The 13184-nt window shown below is 42.4% G+C and overlaps 1 protein-coding gene across 6 annotated transcripts in view; it reads left to right on the forward strand.

The window, feature by feature from the left end:
* Positions 1-5615: 5615 nt before the first annotated feature.
* The window catches only part of PTBP2 (polypyrimidine tract binding protein 2), a 51425-nt gene continuing 43856 nt past the window's right edge, over positions 5616-13184 (forward strand). For 3 of the 6 annotated variants that reach the window (XM_053391706.1, XM_053391708.1, XM_053391711.1), the window contains exons 1-2: positions 5616-5797; positions 8359-8389. In XM_053391706.1, coding sequence (XP_053247681.1) covers positions 5790-5797; positions 8359-8389 — 39 coding nt within the window. In that variant the 5' untranslated portion in view covers positions 5616-5789. Of the gene's footprint in view, positions 5798-6209; positions 6635-8358; positions 8390-13184 lie in introns of those variants that run through there. The other 3 variants (XM_053391707.1, XM_053391709.1, XM_053391710.1) reach the window with 2 other exon arrangements.

Genomic DNA, 13184 nt, shown 5'->3' on the forward strand with positions numbered 1-13184 from the left:
TTAAAATGCATCTCTGGGTTATTTGCGGGGCCTGCCTGGTGTTTTTACATGAGTAGAATGCATGCTTTTATTTAAACTGCATCTCTGGGTTATTTGTGGGGCACAGGAATTCATTATTTTATTTTTCAAAATATAGTCTGGCCCCCACAAGGTCTGAGGGACAATGGACAGGACCCCTGCTGAAAAAGTTTGCTGACCCCTGATTTACTGGGCCACCAAATCAAATAAATAAAAAAGACCTGTTTAATGGAGCAAACCATCTAGCTTGTCAATTGTGCAAATTGACTACTGGGACAAAACTGATAAAACCCCTACTTGTGTGGAGATGATGAGTACTGAGCAATGAGGTTTAAAGGAGAGATTGATGAACACACACTTCCAGAAATTCTTACTCCATATGTTTTCTCGGTTGTAGCTTAATGGTTGTTCAGACTTAGCAATGTGATGTGCATTAACTCCTTAAATGCAGGCCAATAATCATCATTGATCTTCACATCCAACTCCTTTATTCAGAGACTGCATGTTTCATATGGGTCTTGAACCATTAAGTGAAGGAATGTAGAATTTACCATGGTTTGAAAGGCACATCTTAATTTCTATAAATTATTTACTAAAGTAGGACATATGTGCATACTTTACAAATGGCATGAGAGAAAATACTTGCTTGTGGTTGTGGATATTCCTGGAGGAGGTGGGTCATGGTTTCCTTAAGAGTTCCCTTTTCTTTACCATATCCAATACTTAGCTTCTACCCATTCCATTTTCCACTGCGGATATGACATGAATTTATTCTCCGGTAAGCTCAGTATCTTGCAGCAGACTTATCTGTGCGCAACCCTTTCCTGTACTCACAACATGTCGGCTTTGCGTACAAGATCTTTAGGTATATAGCGGAGCTGAAAAGGTCCCCCTCTCCTGGTATGCAAGCTCTGGGAGCTTGTGGGGAGATAAGCTAGAGGCAAAGAAATTCAGTAGGTTTCACACGGAACACGCAGCATCCCATCAGTATTTCATCCCTGTCTCTGGTATTGAGCAAAGAGAACAGACTGAGTTTACTTTTTATCTGCACCTTTGAATTGGACTGTCTTCTCTTTCCATACCACATCCAGAATGACAGAAGCAGAAAATTGTACCAGAGAACTGGCAAAGTCTGAAGATATGTAGTATTTTTATATCACTTACGACATGTGGTTGTCTATAGAGGGCTGAAGAGTCCTTTCCTCTTGGATGAAGAAAAAGGAAAGTGTGAGTGTTTCAGAAAATCAAATATTTCTAGTAGGTGACATCCATTTTGTAGCTGTTAACATGAAAGATCCCATTAGACCTCATCTAATTTGAACATGTTTAAACCAGCACATTTAACTCAACTTTGCTAATGACTCTGTCTTTAATGTGTTTCCCTGAACCTGAACAAATTACGTGATACATTTAAAATGCAAATATGCCCACTTAAGAATTAGGGCTATGATCCACAAATCACTAACTTTCTAAAAGCCCAGTTCTAACCACATTTATACAAAAGTCCCACTGTGTTTACTCCAGGGTAAGTTTGCAAGTGATTGTAGCCTAATCATCTTTATTGTGGTCAGTGAGAGCCAGTGTGGTGTAGTGATGTAGTGGTGAAGAGCGGTAGTCTCGTAATCTGGGGAACTGGGTTCGCGTCTCCACTCCTCCACATGCAGCTGCTGGGTGACCTTGGGCCAGTCACACTTCTTTGAAGTCTCTCAGCCCCACTCACCTCACAGAGTGTTTGTTGTGGTGGAGGAAGGGAAAGGGGAATGTTAGCCGCTTTGAGACTCCTGAAGGGGAGTGAAAGGCGGGATATCAAATCCAAACTCTTCTTCTTCTTCTTCTTCAGTGGGGCTACTCCAGAGTAAGTGATATGAAATTCCAAACTGTGGCAGGCTGATCTTATGCATGCATGTTTAGATTAATTTTATTATGCTCAATGGAGCTTACTAACAAATGTGTGTGCAGGATCACACTATTATGGTATACTGTGAAAAAGCAAGCAAAACTTTCAAAATCTTTGTGGACCCTACAGATACTCATACTTTCAGTTATCCCACTTCTTTACAATGTTCTAGATATTTACTCTGTTTCTTACATACCTTGATGTTGGCTGAGATACAGACTACATTGTGTAAAATCTGTTATTGTTTCAGATAATATGTTATGAAATACTATAGAGTTTCTGCTTGTGCTTAGGATAGCTTTTAATGCATAAATGGACTATGATCCACAATCCAGTTAAACCACAGTATTTTGTAAGGCACATTATATGTGTAGACTGGGCTAAACATGACAAGTTGCAATTATATCATGCATAATGGCACAACTACTTTCACTGTCATCAGGAGGACATCATATGATCATATACACCTACGACATAAAAACAAATTACATTCCATCTTTATCACCACACAACCTGTTGCATGGAGGCAAAGTGCTGTCCTCGCATTATGGAGGGTGGTGCCCTCCACATGGTGGACACTCGTCATCTCTATTGTCCATACTGGTTGAGACTGGTGGGAACTGCTGAGACTGGTGGGAACTGCAATCCAATGACTTCTGTAGAGCACCTCACAGGCAACTCCTGTATTATGGGGTGATTATATCTTCTGAAGCTTTCTTCTCCAAAGACCGCCTCACTTTACGATTTACACTTGGTTATGGACAGTGCTTTGTTTCCAAAACAAAAGATACTCTGGGCGATTACCCTGAGCGCAAATTTTCTTCACGGCCAGGTGGTCCTTGAGGTATGCTGGACCTGATTTGTTAAGGCCTTGTAAATGAATACAATAACCTTGAAACTTAGAGCTTACAACTTCTGAAGGAGATGCACTTATCCCTTCCACTGTTAGTACACATCAAGGAACTATGGTTGTGATTTGCTGATAGGAGCGATGTGTGACTGTACAGACTCAAAGCTGATTCAAGTGGGAGAGGAGGCTGTTAAGGAATGAGTTAATTTTCCATAAGTTAGTGCAAAAGATTCCCCCCCCCCCCCCAGGATGCAGTTGCAGAGCACTCCTGACTGTCTTATCCCTGTTGTTGTGCTGACTGGCCTGTATCATAAGCTCCAATCACAGCATTCTGGTTGTGGAGAGTAGTGGGAACATGTGGAGGAGGATTGTTGGAGAACTGGGAAGACTGAAGTTGTAGGACTTTGGCAACTATGGACTTGCTGGGAACTTTAAGCAAGGACTCTGATAGCTGAAAACCCTCTCTGGGCTCAGAGACAGAAGCATTCTTGCAGCAACTGTATATAGAATGTGTATGGTGTGTTTCATGTTTACTGAGTAAAACTCTGCTACACTTTGTCTGCTGTGGGAAGTTTAATCGCTTTGCTGAACTCCTGACTGCGCAGTCACCCAGCAGGTTATTGGGAACAAACATCCAACAGAGACATTGTGCATATATTCTTGTATCCTTGGAAATTTGCAGGTGTTCACATTTCGCAGAGCCCAGAGATTCTGAATATTTCTTTGCTCATTTCTTATTTAGTCATCTAACAGAGAACTGAAGACTCCAAAGGCTAGAGGAAAGCTGTTTTGAAACGAGTGAACAGTGAAACAAGTTTTTTGAACTGTGTTCTGTTTCCAAGGATATGTTTTGAGGGGCTGTCCTTATTTTGGAACCTCTGTTGGAATGCTACCAGACTTTGTTGGCCTTGTTGACATGCTTGAGTTTCTGATGAGATTAAGGCTGCATTTGGATTTTGAGTTTATTGTGTTAGTTTTACTTGTTATAATGCAAGTGTTTCTGTCCCAATTTCTAATGTTTCTTTTACACTGTATTACCTGCTGTGTTATGGAACTGTGGATTTTTGATCAATATTATTTCCATGCTGCCCTAGATTTCATTCACACCAGTAGACATGGTGTGACACAAAAAACAAACAGCCTTGGATGTGTTGCTGTTCCCCAACCCATTCCGGGCATGCATATTTCTGTTCCCTTGTGATTCACTATGCAGTATGCCCAATTTCTTTGTTGCGGGAGCAAAACTCATGTAATGTTATGGGTTTCCAGGGCTGCAAATGGACTCCCCCCGCCCGCTCCCTGTAAACAATATGGGAATTAGCACTAAACTTCCACTCAGGTTCTAGCTGTGGATTTTATGTTGTGCGGGAGATCAAATAAAATGTGGAAATGTCAGAAAGCTGAATATAGTGCACTCTGAACACAGGCATAGTAACCATGTGACCCCCCAAGTTATTTGTGCCGGCCGTGGGGGTAGCAAGAAGGGTTTAAAAATATGTAACCAGAGGATGAGACACACACATATGTCAAGTACACTGAAGGCCTGCCTGCTTGAATATTATTATTGGGAGTAAGAGAAAGGTAATTAGTTAATTAATTATATTTGTATGGGCTGTGGATTTACTTTTTTTGCCTTTCTGGTCCACCCTGTTTTGTTAATATACAAAGGAATATATATTTATAATAAAAAGGCTGAAGCTAAGGAAGAACGACCCCTGTTCTTATTTGTCAAAGCAAGGCGCTGCCACGGAGCCAGTCTGTTTGAGGGACGTTCTTGTCCCTGGGAAATTTGAGGCTTGCAGCATCACTACTGCTTTCCATGTTTTATCACTCAAGTAGGAACTCTTTGATATCTGGCACATGCAGTCTTGGAGTTGCATTCCTGTGTTATGGGGACTAACAGATGTGCAACGTAAATGGACCCTGTGAGCCCTTATGGTTGCAAAGATATTTATGCAGCAAGGCTGAAAGGAAAAATACTCAACATCATCTACTCAGTGCTCTGAATTTCTCCTTGCCCTTTCTACACCAATCTCATCTGGATACCTGTTCAGAAATATAGGCTGCCTATATTAATTTATACGTTTAAATCAGGACCAAAGGAGTATTTTTTTATTGTTCATGTCAGCTGATGATGTTCCTGGCTTTTGTTTTACTGCTATATTTGCAAAAACAAAATTTAAGTGAAAATGGGGACGTCGTGTGCACAGTCTCAACCTGTAACTTCGGTGGTAATCTTGCCACCCATTCCTTTTTAATAATAATAATAATTATTATTATTATTATTATTATTATTATTATTATTATTATTATTATTTCCCATTCCTAACTTGTCTTTCTGGAAGTAAACCTCACTAATGTCAATTCTGTATCTATTCACACACTGAGGCAAAATCAACAGAAAAGTTAGGGAAAAATTAGTTCTTGAAGTAGGCAAAAGGGGGGGGGGAAAGGCCCAGTGTATTTCCCTCAGGTCAAAGTCAGACAATTTATGGAGTCTGTCCCCGTGCAAATAATCATTTTTAACAAAGAAATGCATATCAATATGCACAGAGATGAAACTCCAGGGTGCAGGGATCCTAAATAATTTCCTTCGGAAATTGTGCCTCAAAAAACCCCCCCAGGTTTCCCTCCCCCCTTTTAACTCGTGCTTCAAAGCCCAACATAGGGAAAGAAAGACAAATCCCGCTCTTTTTCTTTTTGTGTGTGTGCGCGCGTCCCATTTCTCTCGCCATCTCCCCCCACCCCACTCCGTTTGCCTTCTGAGGGCAAGAAATATGCATCTACAAAAGCCCTCAGCCGCGCGGACTGCGCATGCCCGAGGCCTCTCGCGCATGCCCACTGAGAACAAAGGAGTTCCGCGGGTCTGATGGGGAGAGCGGAGCCTGCTGGATAGAGCGCTCGGCAACCTTCGGCGGTTTCCGTTGGGGCCCGGCCGCCATTTTCTCGCTCCCCTCGCTCTCTCGCTGCTCGCTACCTGCGCGGCTCCCTGCCCTGGTCGCCAGCGCTTTGTCCTGTTCGGCGATGGACGGGTGAGTGAGGGAAGGAGTGAGGGACGGACGCCGCCACTGCCGCCGCCACCGGGAGAAAGAGAGGGAGGAGAGAGTTGCCGCCGCCGCCGCCGCCTCTCCCGCCTCCCTTCTCCCCCTTTTCCGAGGGGGGCAGGCAGCGCATCCCTTATGTGTCAGGGGCGCTTCCCGAGCTCCTTCCTTCCCGCCTGCCGGGCTCGGGGCGTGAGGAAAGCCTCGGGGTCCCGGGAGGAGGGGAGAAGAGGGGCGTGTGTGGGTGTTTTCCTCTCCCCGGGGGGAGGCGCCTGGCCAGGCGGCTGTCACTGCCCCGGGTGAGGGGCGGTGGTTGGGGGGCCGGTCTTGCTTTTTGACAGAGGCCTGGGCCTCTGGAATGAGGCAACCCCGCTGGGATGCTGGGCTAGACAAGGCCCCTGTGGGGAGAGGCCCCCCTTCTTTCCCCTGTCACCTCCCCGCGACCCGTGGCATCCCCGCGTTCACACGTTACTGGCCCCTTTCCCCGTGGGGAACGCCCTTTTCTTCCCTTCCCTTGTCTCCTCCCTTGTCCCGTCCCTCCCGAGCTCACCCCTCCCCATTGTTTCATTTGGGTTAGGGTGACAGAGGAGCAGCAGCAGCGATGCCCCCCATTTGGGGCAAAGGAAGCAGGAGGAAGGAGGCTCTTTTGTTTCCATTGGGGCCTTGTGTGTGTACATGCCACCTCTTTTCTCCCAACCTCCCAAGGTGGGGGAAAAAGATGCCTTTGTGTTAGCTGGAGACAAGGCAGACCAAGCCGAAGGAAAGGAAGGCAGGGATTGCAGGCGTCAGCCATATGGAAACAAGGCAAAGGGCCTCCCTCCATTGGTGGTGAGGAGCTTGGGTGGGCAGCTTGCGGACGTATCACAGGCAAGGCCCTCTTTTTATTGGAAGCTGGGAAGTCCCGCTTTCAGGGCCCTGCTCAGTGACAGCGTAAATAGAGGGCTGATTTTTTTTTTTTACTGCCTTCGCCAGACTTGAATCTGCTTTTGAAATGAAGCTGGCCAGCTCTTGTGTACATGATAAAATGGTTGCACTGGCTTTTGTTATATATATAAAAGAAATAAGATAACGACATGATGGTTGGCGATCGTAACAGGAGCATGACGAGCCCTGCTAAGACTTGGGAAAGTTAGTCAACTTCCGTGGCCCAGGCTTGCATGTAACTCAAAACCAAGCCAGTGGATGGACAGCGGGGGAGATTATTATACACACAAGTTGTATACTCTTGAGCAGCTATTTGCTACATCCACATTCAGTGCCAGGTTCTAGTTCTAGGCTTTATGAAGTTTCTTGCCTTGCCTTGCTAAAATCCATTTGCTGAATTGCTTGTGCAACTCTTTGTTGACATTAAGGACATAAGAAGAGTCCTGTTAGATTAGGCCAAAGGCCTATCTAGTCCAGCATCCTTTTCTCACATTGGCCAACCAGATGCCTGCAACATGAGGGCAGTACTCCTATTTCACTCTTGTTCCCCAGCAACTATTATTCAGAGGTGTGCTGCCTCAAATTCTGGCGGTAGCATATACAGTCATACCTTGGGTTGAAGTAGCTTCGGGATGAATATTTTCGGGTTGCGCTCTGTGGCAACCCGGAAGTAACGGAGCGCGTTATTCCCGGGTTTCGCCACTTGCGCAGGTGCTCAAAATGACCATGCGCATGCGTGGAAGCAGCGAATCGCGACCTGCAGACGCGGGTTGCGTTCGCTTTAGGATGCGAACGCGGCTCCTGAACAGATCCCGTTCGCATCCAGAGGTACCACTGTAGTCATTATGTAGCCATGATAGCCTTTCCCCCCCATTAACTTTTCTAATACCTTTCCGAAGTAATCATCACATTTCATAGTAGCATAGTGTTAACTATGTACTGTGTAAAGAAGTACAGTGGTACCTTGGTTCTCGAACGACTTAGTTGTCGAATAAATCGGCTCCCAAACACTGCAAACCCAGAAGTAAGTAACCCGGTTTGCGGACGTTTTTCGGAAGCCGAATGTCTGGTGCAGCTTCCAGTTGAGTGCAGGAAGCTCCTGCAGCTAATCAGAAGCCACACCTTGGTTTTCGAACGGTTTCGGGAGTCGAATGGACTCCTGGGACGAATTAAGTTCGAGAACCAAGGTACCACTGTTTATCCTGATTTCCCCACCATTCAGCTTCAGTGACTCCAGACTCTAGTTTTGAGACATGGAAAATAACTTCCTCTACATCTAGTTTTATAAGCCTGGTCTGTTGGGCTTGATTAGATCTGCCTAGGTCGGATTTGCTCTCTTGTATGTGGTTTTACAGTTGTAAAGAAAACATGAACAAAAGTTATTCTTTATCTTCTTTGGCTCCCATTATCACCAATCCAAGTTTGGTTGTATGTGTGGCACCAAGGTAGTTCTTGCCGCCTTGTTACTTCAGTATGTCATGAGTAAGTCTAAATTATTACAAGTAAGCATTTTAATGCCAATATATTTAAAATATATTGAATGTTTGGTTTCAAAGAGAATTCCTTTCTTATTAAAAAAGAGAAATAAAAGTGAATTCCCCCTTTTTAAAATTTCTTTTCTTTTTCAGCATTGTCACTGATGTTGCAGTTGGTGTGAAGGTAGGTTATGAATTTAATAAATAATCCCAAATTTGGTATGAAATGTTAATTTGTAATGTTGACTATTTGTCCCAGTCACTTTCGGTCAGAGGTGCCAGAAGCTATTTCTGCTTCTAGTACACTGTATGTGGATTGAATCCTCAGCCCCACCCACAAAAGAGGGACCAATCTGCAAATAACTTGAGTATGTTAATTTATATTTATAGATACAAATTTAGAAATAATTACTGTAACTTAAATAGAAATTGAATATATTTTGCCATAGTGGGGAAAACTTTAACCATGTCAGGTGACTTTGTAACCCTATGTGAATTTGATTGTTTGGTAAGTATAAGGCCGTGATGGGAAACTTCTTCTTTCTATAAAGGGTCATTGACCCACCCAAAAAAATCATTTTGGGAGCCATACACAAATACAATGACTGACTGATAGAATGTCAACAGATAGAGCTTTTCCCATAATTGTATTCCATCCCAGAAAGGGCTTAACCAGTTGGATTTCTGCCTGCCATGCAGCTTTTAAGAGCACAAGAACACAGCTCTCCTCCAATAACAATCCTAAAGTATCCAAAGAATACACGTTTCATGAGTCCGAAACTGGCTATATTTTTGCAGGTCTTTTGTTCAATTTATCTCAGTCTGGCAGCATTCTGTCCAAGGCCAGGCAGGATATTTCAAATGTGGGTATCAAAAGAGATTTAAGATTTACAGCAACATAGGTTCAATTTCCTGTGCTTGGATAATTCAATATGTGCAGAGCAAACTGTAAGGGTCGGTGGGGGACATAACTGAAAGTGGATGAACTGCCTCTTTCCATGCCCGGCCACACCTGTGGTCTTTTTTTTCCTTTTCCTTTTTCTGCTAGTTGTGTAATTTGTCCCATGTTCCAGGTGTGTGTCTGGGGAATGGAGGAGATGTGGATCCACAGCCTCTTCTGGAATGCTTTCTTTCTGCACTTTCCAGTGTTCATGCTCTGTCAGAACAGAACTGGCTGCGTACCTTTCCTTTCCCTTACCTTATACTGGAGGCCTAGGAAATCACATCTCCCTCTCCAAGGGCAGACCTTTCTGCCCTCATAGTGAAAAATCTGATGACTCCCTGGGCCCTTTTGTGGCTGCATTGCAGGATTGGTATAACCCATGCTCTCACAATAACAGTCCACTGCCCTCTCCTTCAGTATATGTGTGTATATACTGGTGATGATATATCCTTTGCAGGGTAATTGTTGTAGGGACTGTGTGACTTAAGTGGAACTAGAATTGGAGAGTTTTAAATATATTTAATGCAGAGTTCATAAAATAGGACTGAAAGGATCTAGATTCTAGCTATATTATGAACATTGCAAAGGTCTAGGATTCTAATCACTGACCCAAAGGTAGCCATAATGTTCTCAGTTTCTAGACTGCAGACTGGAAGTACAGTCATACCTCACGTTATGTCTGCTTCATGTTACGTTCTTTCATGTTGTGACCCGGAAGTACCGGAAAGGGTTACTTCCGGGTTTCGTGGCTCACGCATGTGCAGAAGCGCAAAATGACGTCACCCGCATGCGCAGAAGTGGCGAATTGCAACCCGCATGTGCGCAGATGCGCCGCTGCAGGTTGCACTCTTTTCATGTTGCGAACAGGCCTCTGGAACGGATACCGTTCGCAACCAGAGGTACCACTATATGTTGTAGATTGTGCATTCATGTCTCCTTTCTTTTGTGGCTTGCTTTTACTGTGGTATTACATTACATGTGTGATTCTGATATTGCCAAATTGTGGTTTAACATTACATGCATGAGCAGACACTTCCAAGTCACCCTCCTGCTTCCCTTCATGTGTCATGATTTCTTTACTTAATCCTGGGTTCTGTATTCTCCACAAACTGCAGTTTACCATTTAATCCAAACCCAAGCTATGGTTTGAGCAACCAAGGACCAAACCATGGTAATTGGTATTGTGTGCCTTCTTCTACATGGAGTATTAAATGATGTGAGCTAACCTTATGTATGAAATAGTAATTATGTAGCATTAGTGTTAAACCGGGTGGCTCTTGTATGCAAGCTTTGAAGTGGGTTTGCAAACCCTGCTTATGAAGGATTCTGGTTAATGTTAATTATGTATTTGCACCAATGTAACTGTAATGTTACGTCATAGCAAAAGCAGGCCATGAAATGGAAAGGGGAATTAACATGGAAGATGGGAACATGTAATCTCAAAGAATTCTCACAGGGATAAAAAACATGCTTGCACTGGACCTGCAGTAAGAATCTTCAAAACTGTCTGATCGGAGAACAGATTATACTAGGAGAACAGGTAGTAATAACCTTGAATTTTGAGGTATTTGAGATCCTGGTTTATTTTGGGTAGTCTTGATTAAAAACACTACTGCTCTGAAACACGGAACCTGTAAAATTGTAAATTCAGATTAACATGGGGTAAAGGCTAGGTGCTTTGTACTTTACACTCATATACCGTACTACATCAGTGCTTGAAAAACAGTGGTGGTAAGAGAAAGAATTAAGCAACAATGTACCTCTGAGCATACATTCAGTCTAGGAATTTGTTTTCAGTATCAGAATTGCTTTTGAAATCCTTTCACATGCAAATCACTCTTATTTTCCCTAGCTTCCTTTGTTCTTAAATATTTGATAGCCAGACACCCTTTAGATCCACTGTAAATTATTCATCTACCAGTGGATCCTGAGACGTCTGCTACCCCATACCTGACTTAGATAAAGCTTGCTATGGTACAGTGCTGTGCTTATAAAATCAATATGCCTTTCTTTTGGGAGCATGTGAACATATTTGGACCAGTAACTGGAGTAGAATCTCTCATAGCTAAGCATATATACTTTGAAAATGGAATTGAATTCTGGGAGCACCCATCTTATATTCTTCAACACAACTGCCTCTAAGAAGAATATAAACTGTCATTCTTCCAGATGGCATTTTGCCTTTTGCAGAGTTGAACTGACAGTTTTGAGGAGATAGTTTAATTTGTCAAAAGCATCATTGGTGATGTCAGCACAGTTCTGGTCAAAGGACTGTCTGGCTTGCTGCCTTCCTTCTTCAGCAGAAAAAGCATGTCATTAACTGCGCCTCTTAACTGGAAATGACTTAAAATAAAGTAATACATATTAACTAATAACTTATAAGAATACAATGGTAGTGGGAAGCAAAACATTTCCTGGCATGCTTTGTAGTTGACCAGCTGACTGACATCAGAAAACCAATTAATTGAATGGAGCTCTGTTGTTAAATGGCTTTTCATAAAGTGAAAATTGGGCAGTGCAGGTTAAAAATCTGTCTGGCTTTATGGATTCATTGGGCGCACACATCTTTCTGAAATGATCACAGTTTTCTTCCTCAAGGCAAGTCATAGAGTTTAATTTGTATGAACTCTTCTAACTAGAGCTATAGACAAAATTTTATAGGCCCTAAATGAGTTGTGCGAATATTCTAGAACATTTCCATAAGCATGAGTCTAGGATGTACTTTTTGTGTACCTAACAACCTAATCTTGCTGTTCCTCCTTGGAACATGTTTAAAACGGCTAGAGCTGGATATGAGTCTGGGCAACGAAGTCTTAGAGGAGGGACTGTATGGGCTGGGGGGAAAGCTGGCCTTTGTTAGACTGATTTTGGTTTAGGGGTTTCCATCTGGCAACTTATTGGCTATGGTGATGATTCCATTTTTTGCCTGCAAAAAGCACAAGAAATTGCTGGTTTACAGTTCTTCTTTACAAAATGTATATTGCCTATTCCAGTTATCAGTATAGGAATTGCTGTTTGAATAGTAGTTGATTATAGGTTTTGCTGATTTATGTGGTCCTTGCTATAATGGGACAGGTATATTTGTACAAATATACAGTGCTTCACCATATATTCTATTGCAGTTATTTCTGTTAGTGAAACTAGGCTATTAGTTTTGTAAATCCATATTTGACTTGTAGACTGAATCACTTTTTGTTTGAAACCACCTACGCAGATTTGTTTGGAAATATTTGGAACACACAACCCACTTGATTAAAAAAAAAAATATTTTTGAGGCATGGGAGATAATGACAAGAACTTTATTCCAAGGAAGATCAAAATCTGTACTGTGAAAGTGTATGAAAATATGTTTCAGGTCCAGGTTTCCATTCAAAAAAACAACTTATCTAAATTCTTGGAACTCTATAATCATAGTATCTTTTTTGTTAGGCAATGCAATGTTGTATGTAGCCTACAGAAAGCATTAGGAGGGCAGCTTAAATGAATAAGAATTGATTTACTTACAATTGTCTGTAACAAGATACAACCTATTTTATAAATGATTTTTTTCATATCTATATGATCACTGCCTGTGAGCATTATAGAGCAGGTTAACAAAAAACCATCACTTTTCCTTCCTAGTTAATGGCTCCGGAGGCAAAGTAATATACAAAAATTACTTTAACCTTCAAAGTTATTTGACTACTCTCATGCCTTTCATAAGAACTTAAGAACCTTGCTGGATCTGACCAAGGGCCCATCAAGTCCAACCTTCTGTTCTCAAAGCTGCCAATCAGAGACCAATGGGAAGCAGAAAATAAACAGGAGAACACTCTGCCCACTTACGTCCCCTCCTCCATAAATTAATTTGCCTAATCTTTTAAAGCTGTCCAAATTGACGGCCATCATAATGTCTTATGGTAGTGAATTCCATAGTTTAATTATGTGCTGTGTGAAAAATTACTTCCTTTTGTGTGTCCTGAATCTTCCAACATTTAGCATAATTGGATGACCCTGAGTTCTAGTATTTATGTGAGATGGACAAAAACGTCTCTTT

The sequence above is a fragment of the Podarcis raffonei genome, chromosome 6, assembly GCF_027172205.1.
Source record: "Podarcis raffonei isolate rPodRaf1 chromosome 6, rPodRaf1.pri, whole genome shotgun sequence".
Taxonomy (NCBI): Eukaryota; Metazoa; Chordata; class Lepidosauria; order Squamata; family Lacertidae; genus Podarcis; species Podarcis raffonei.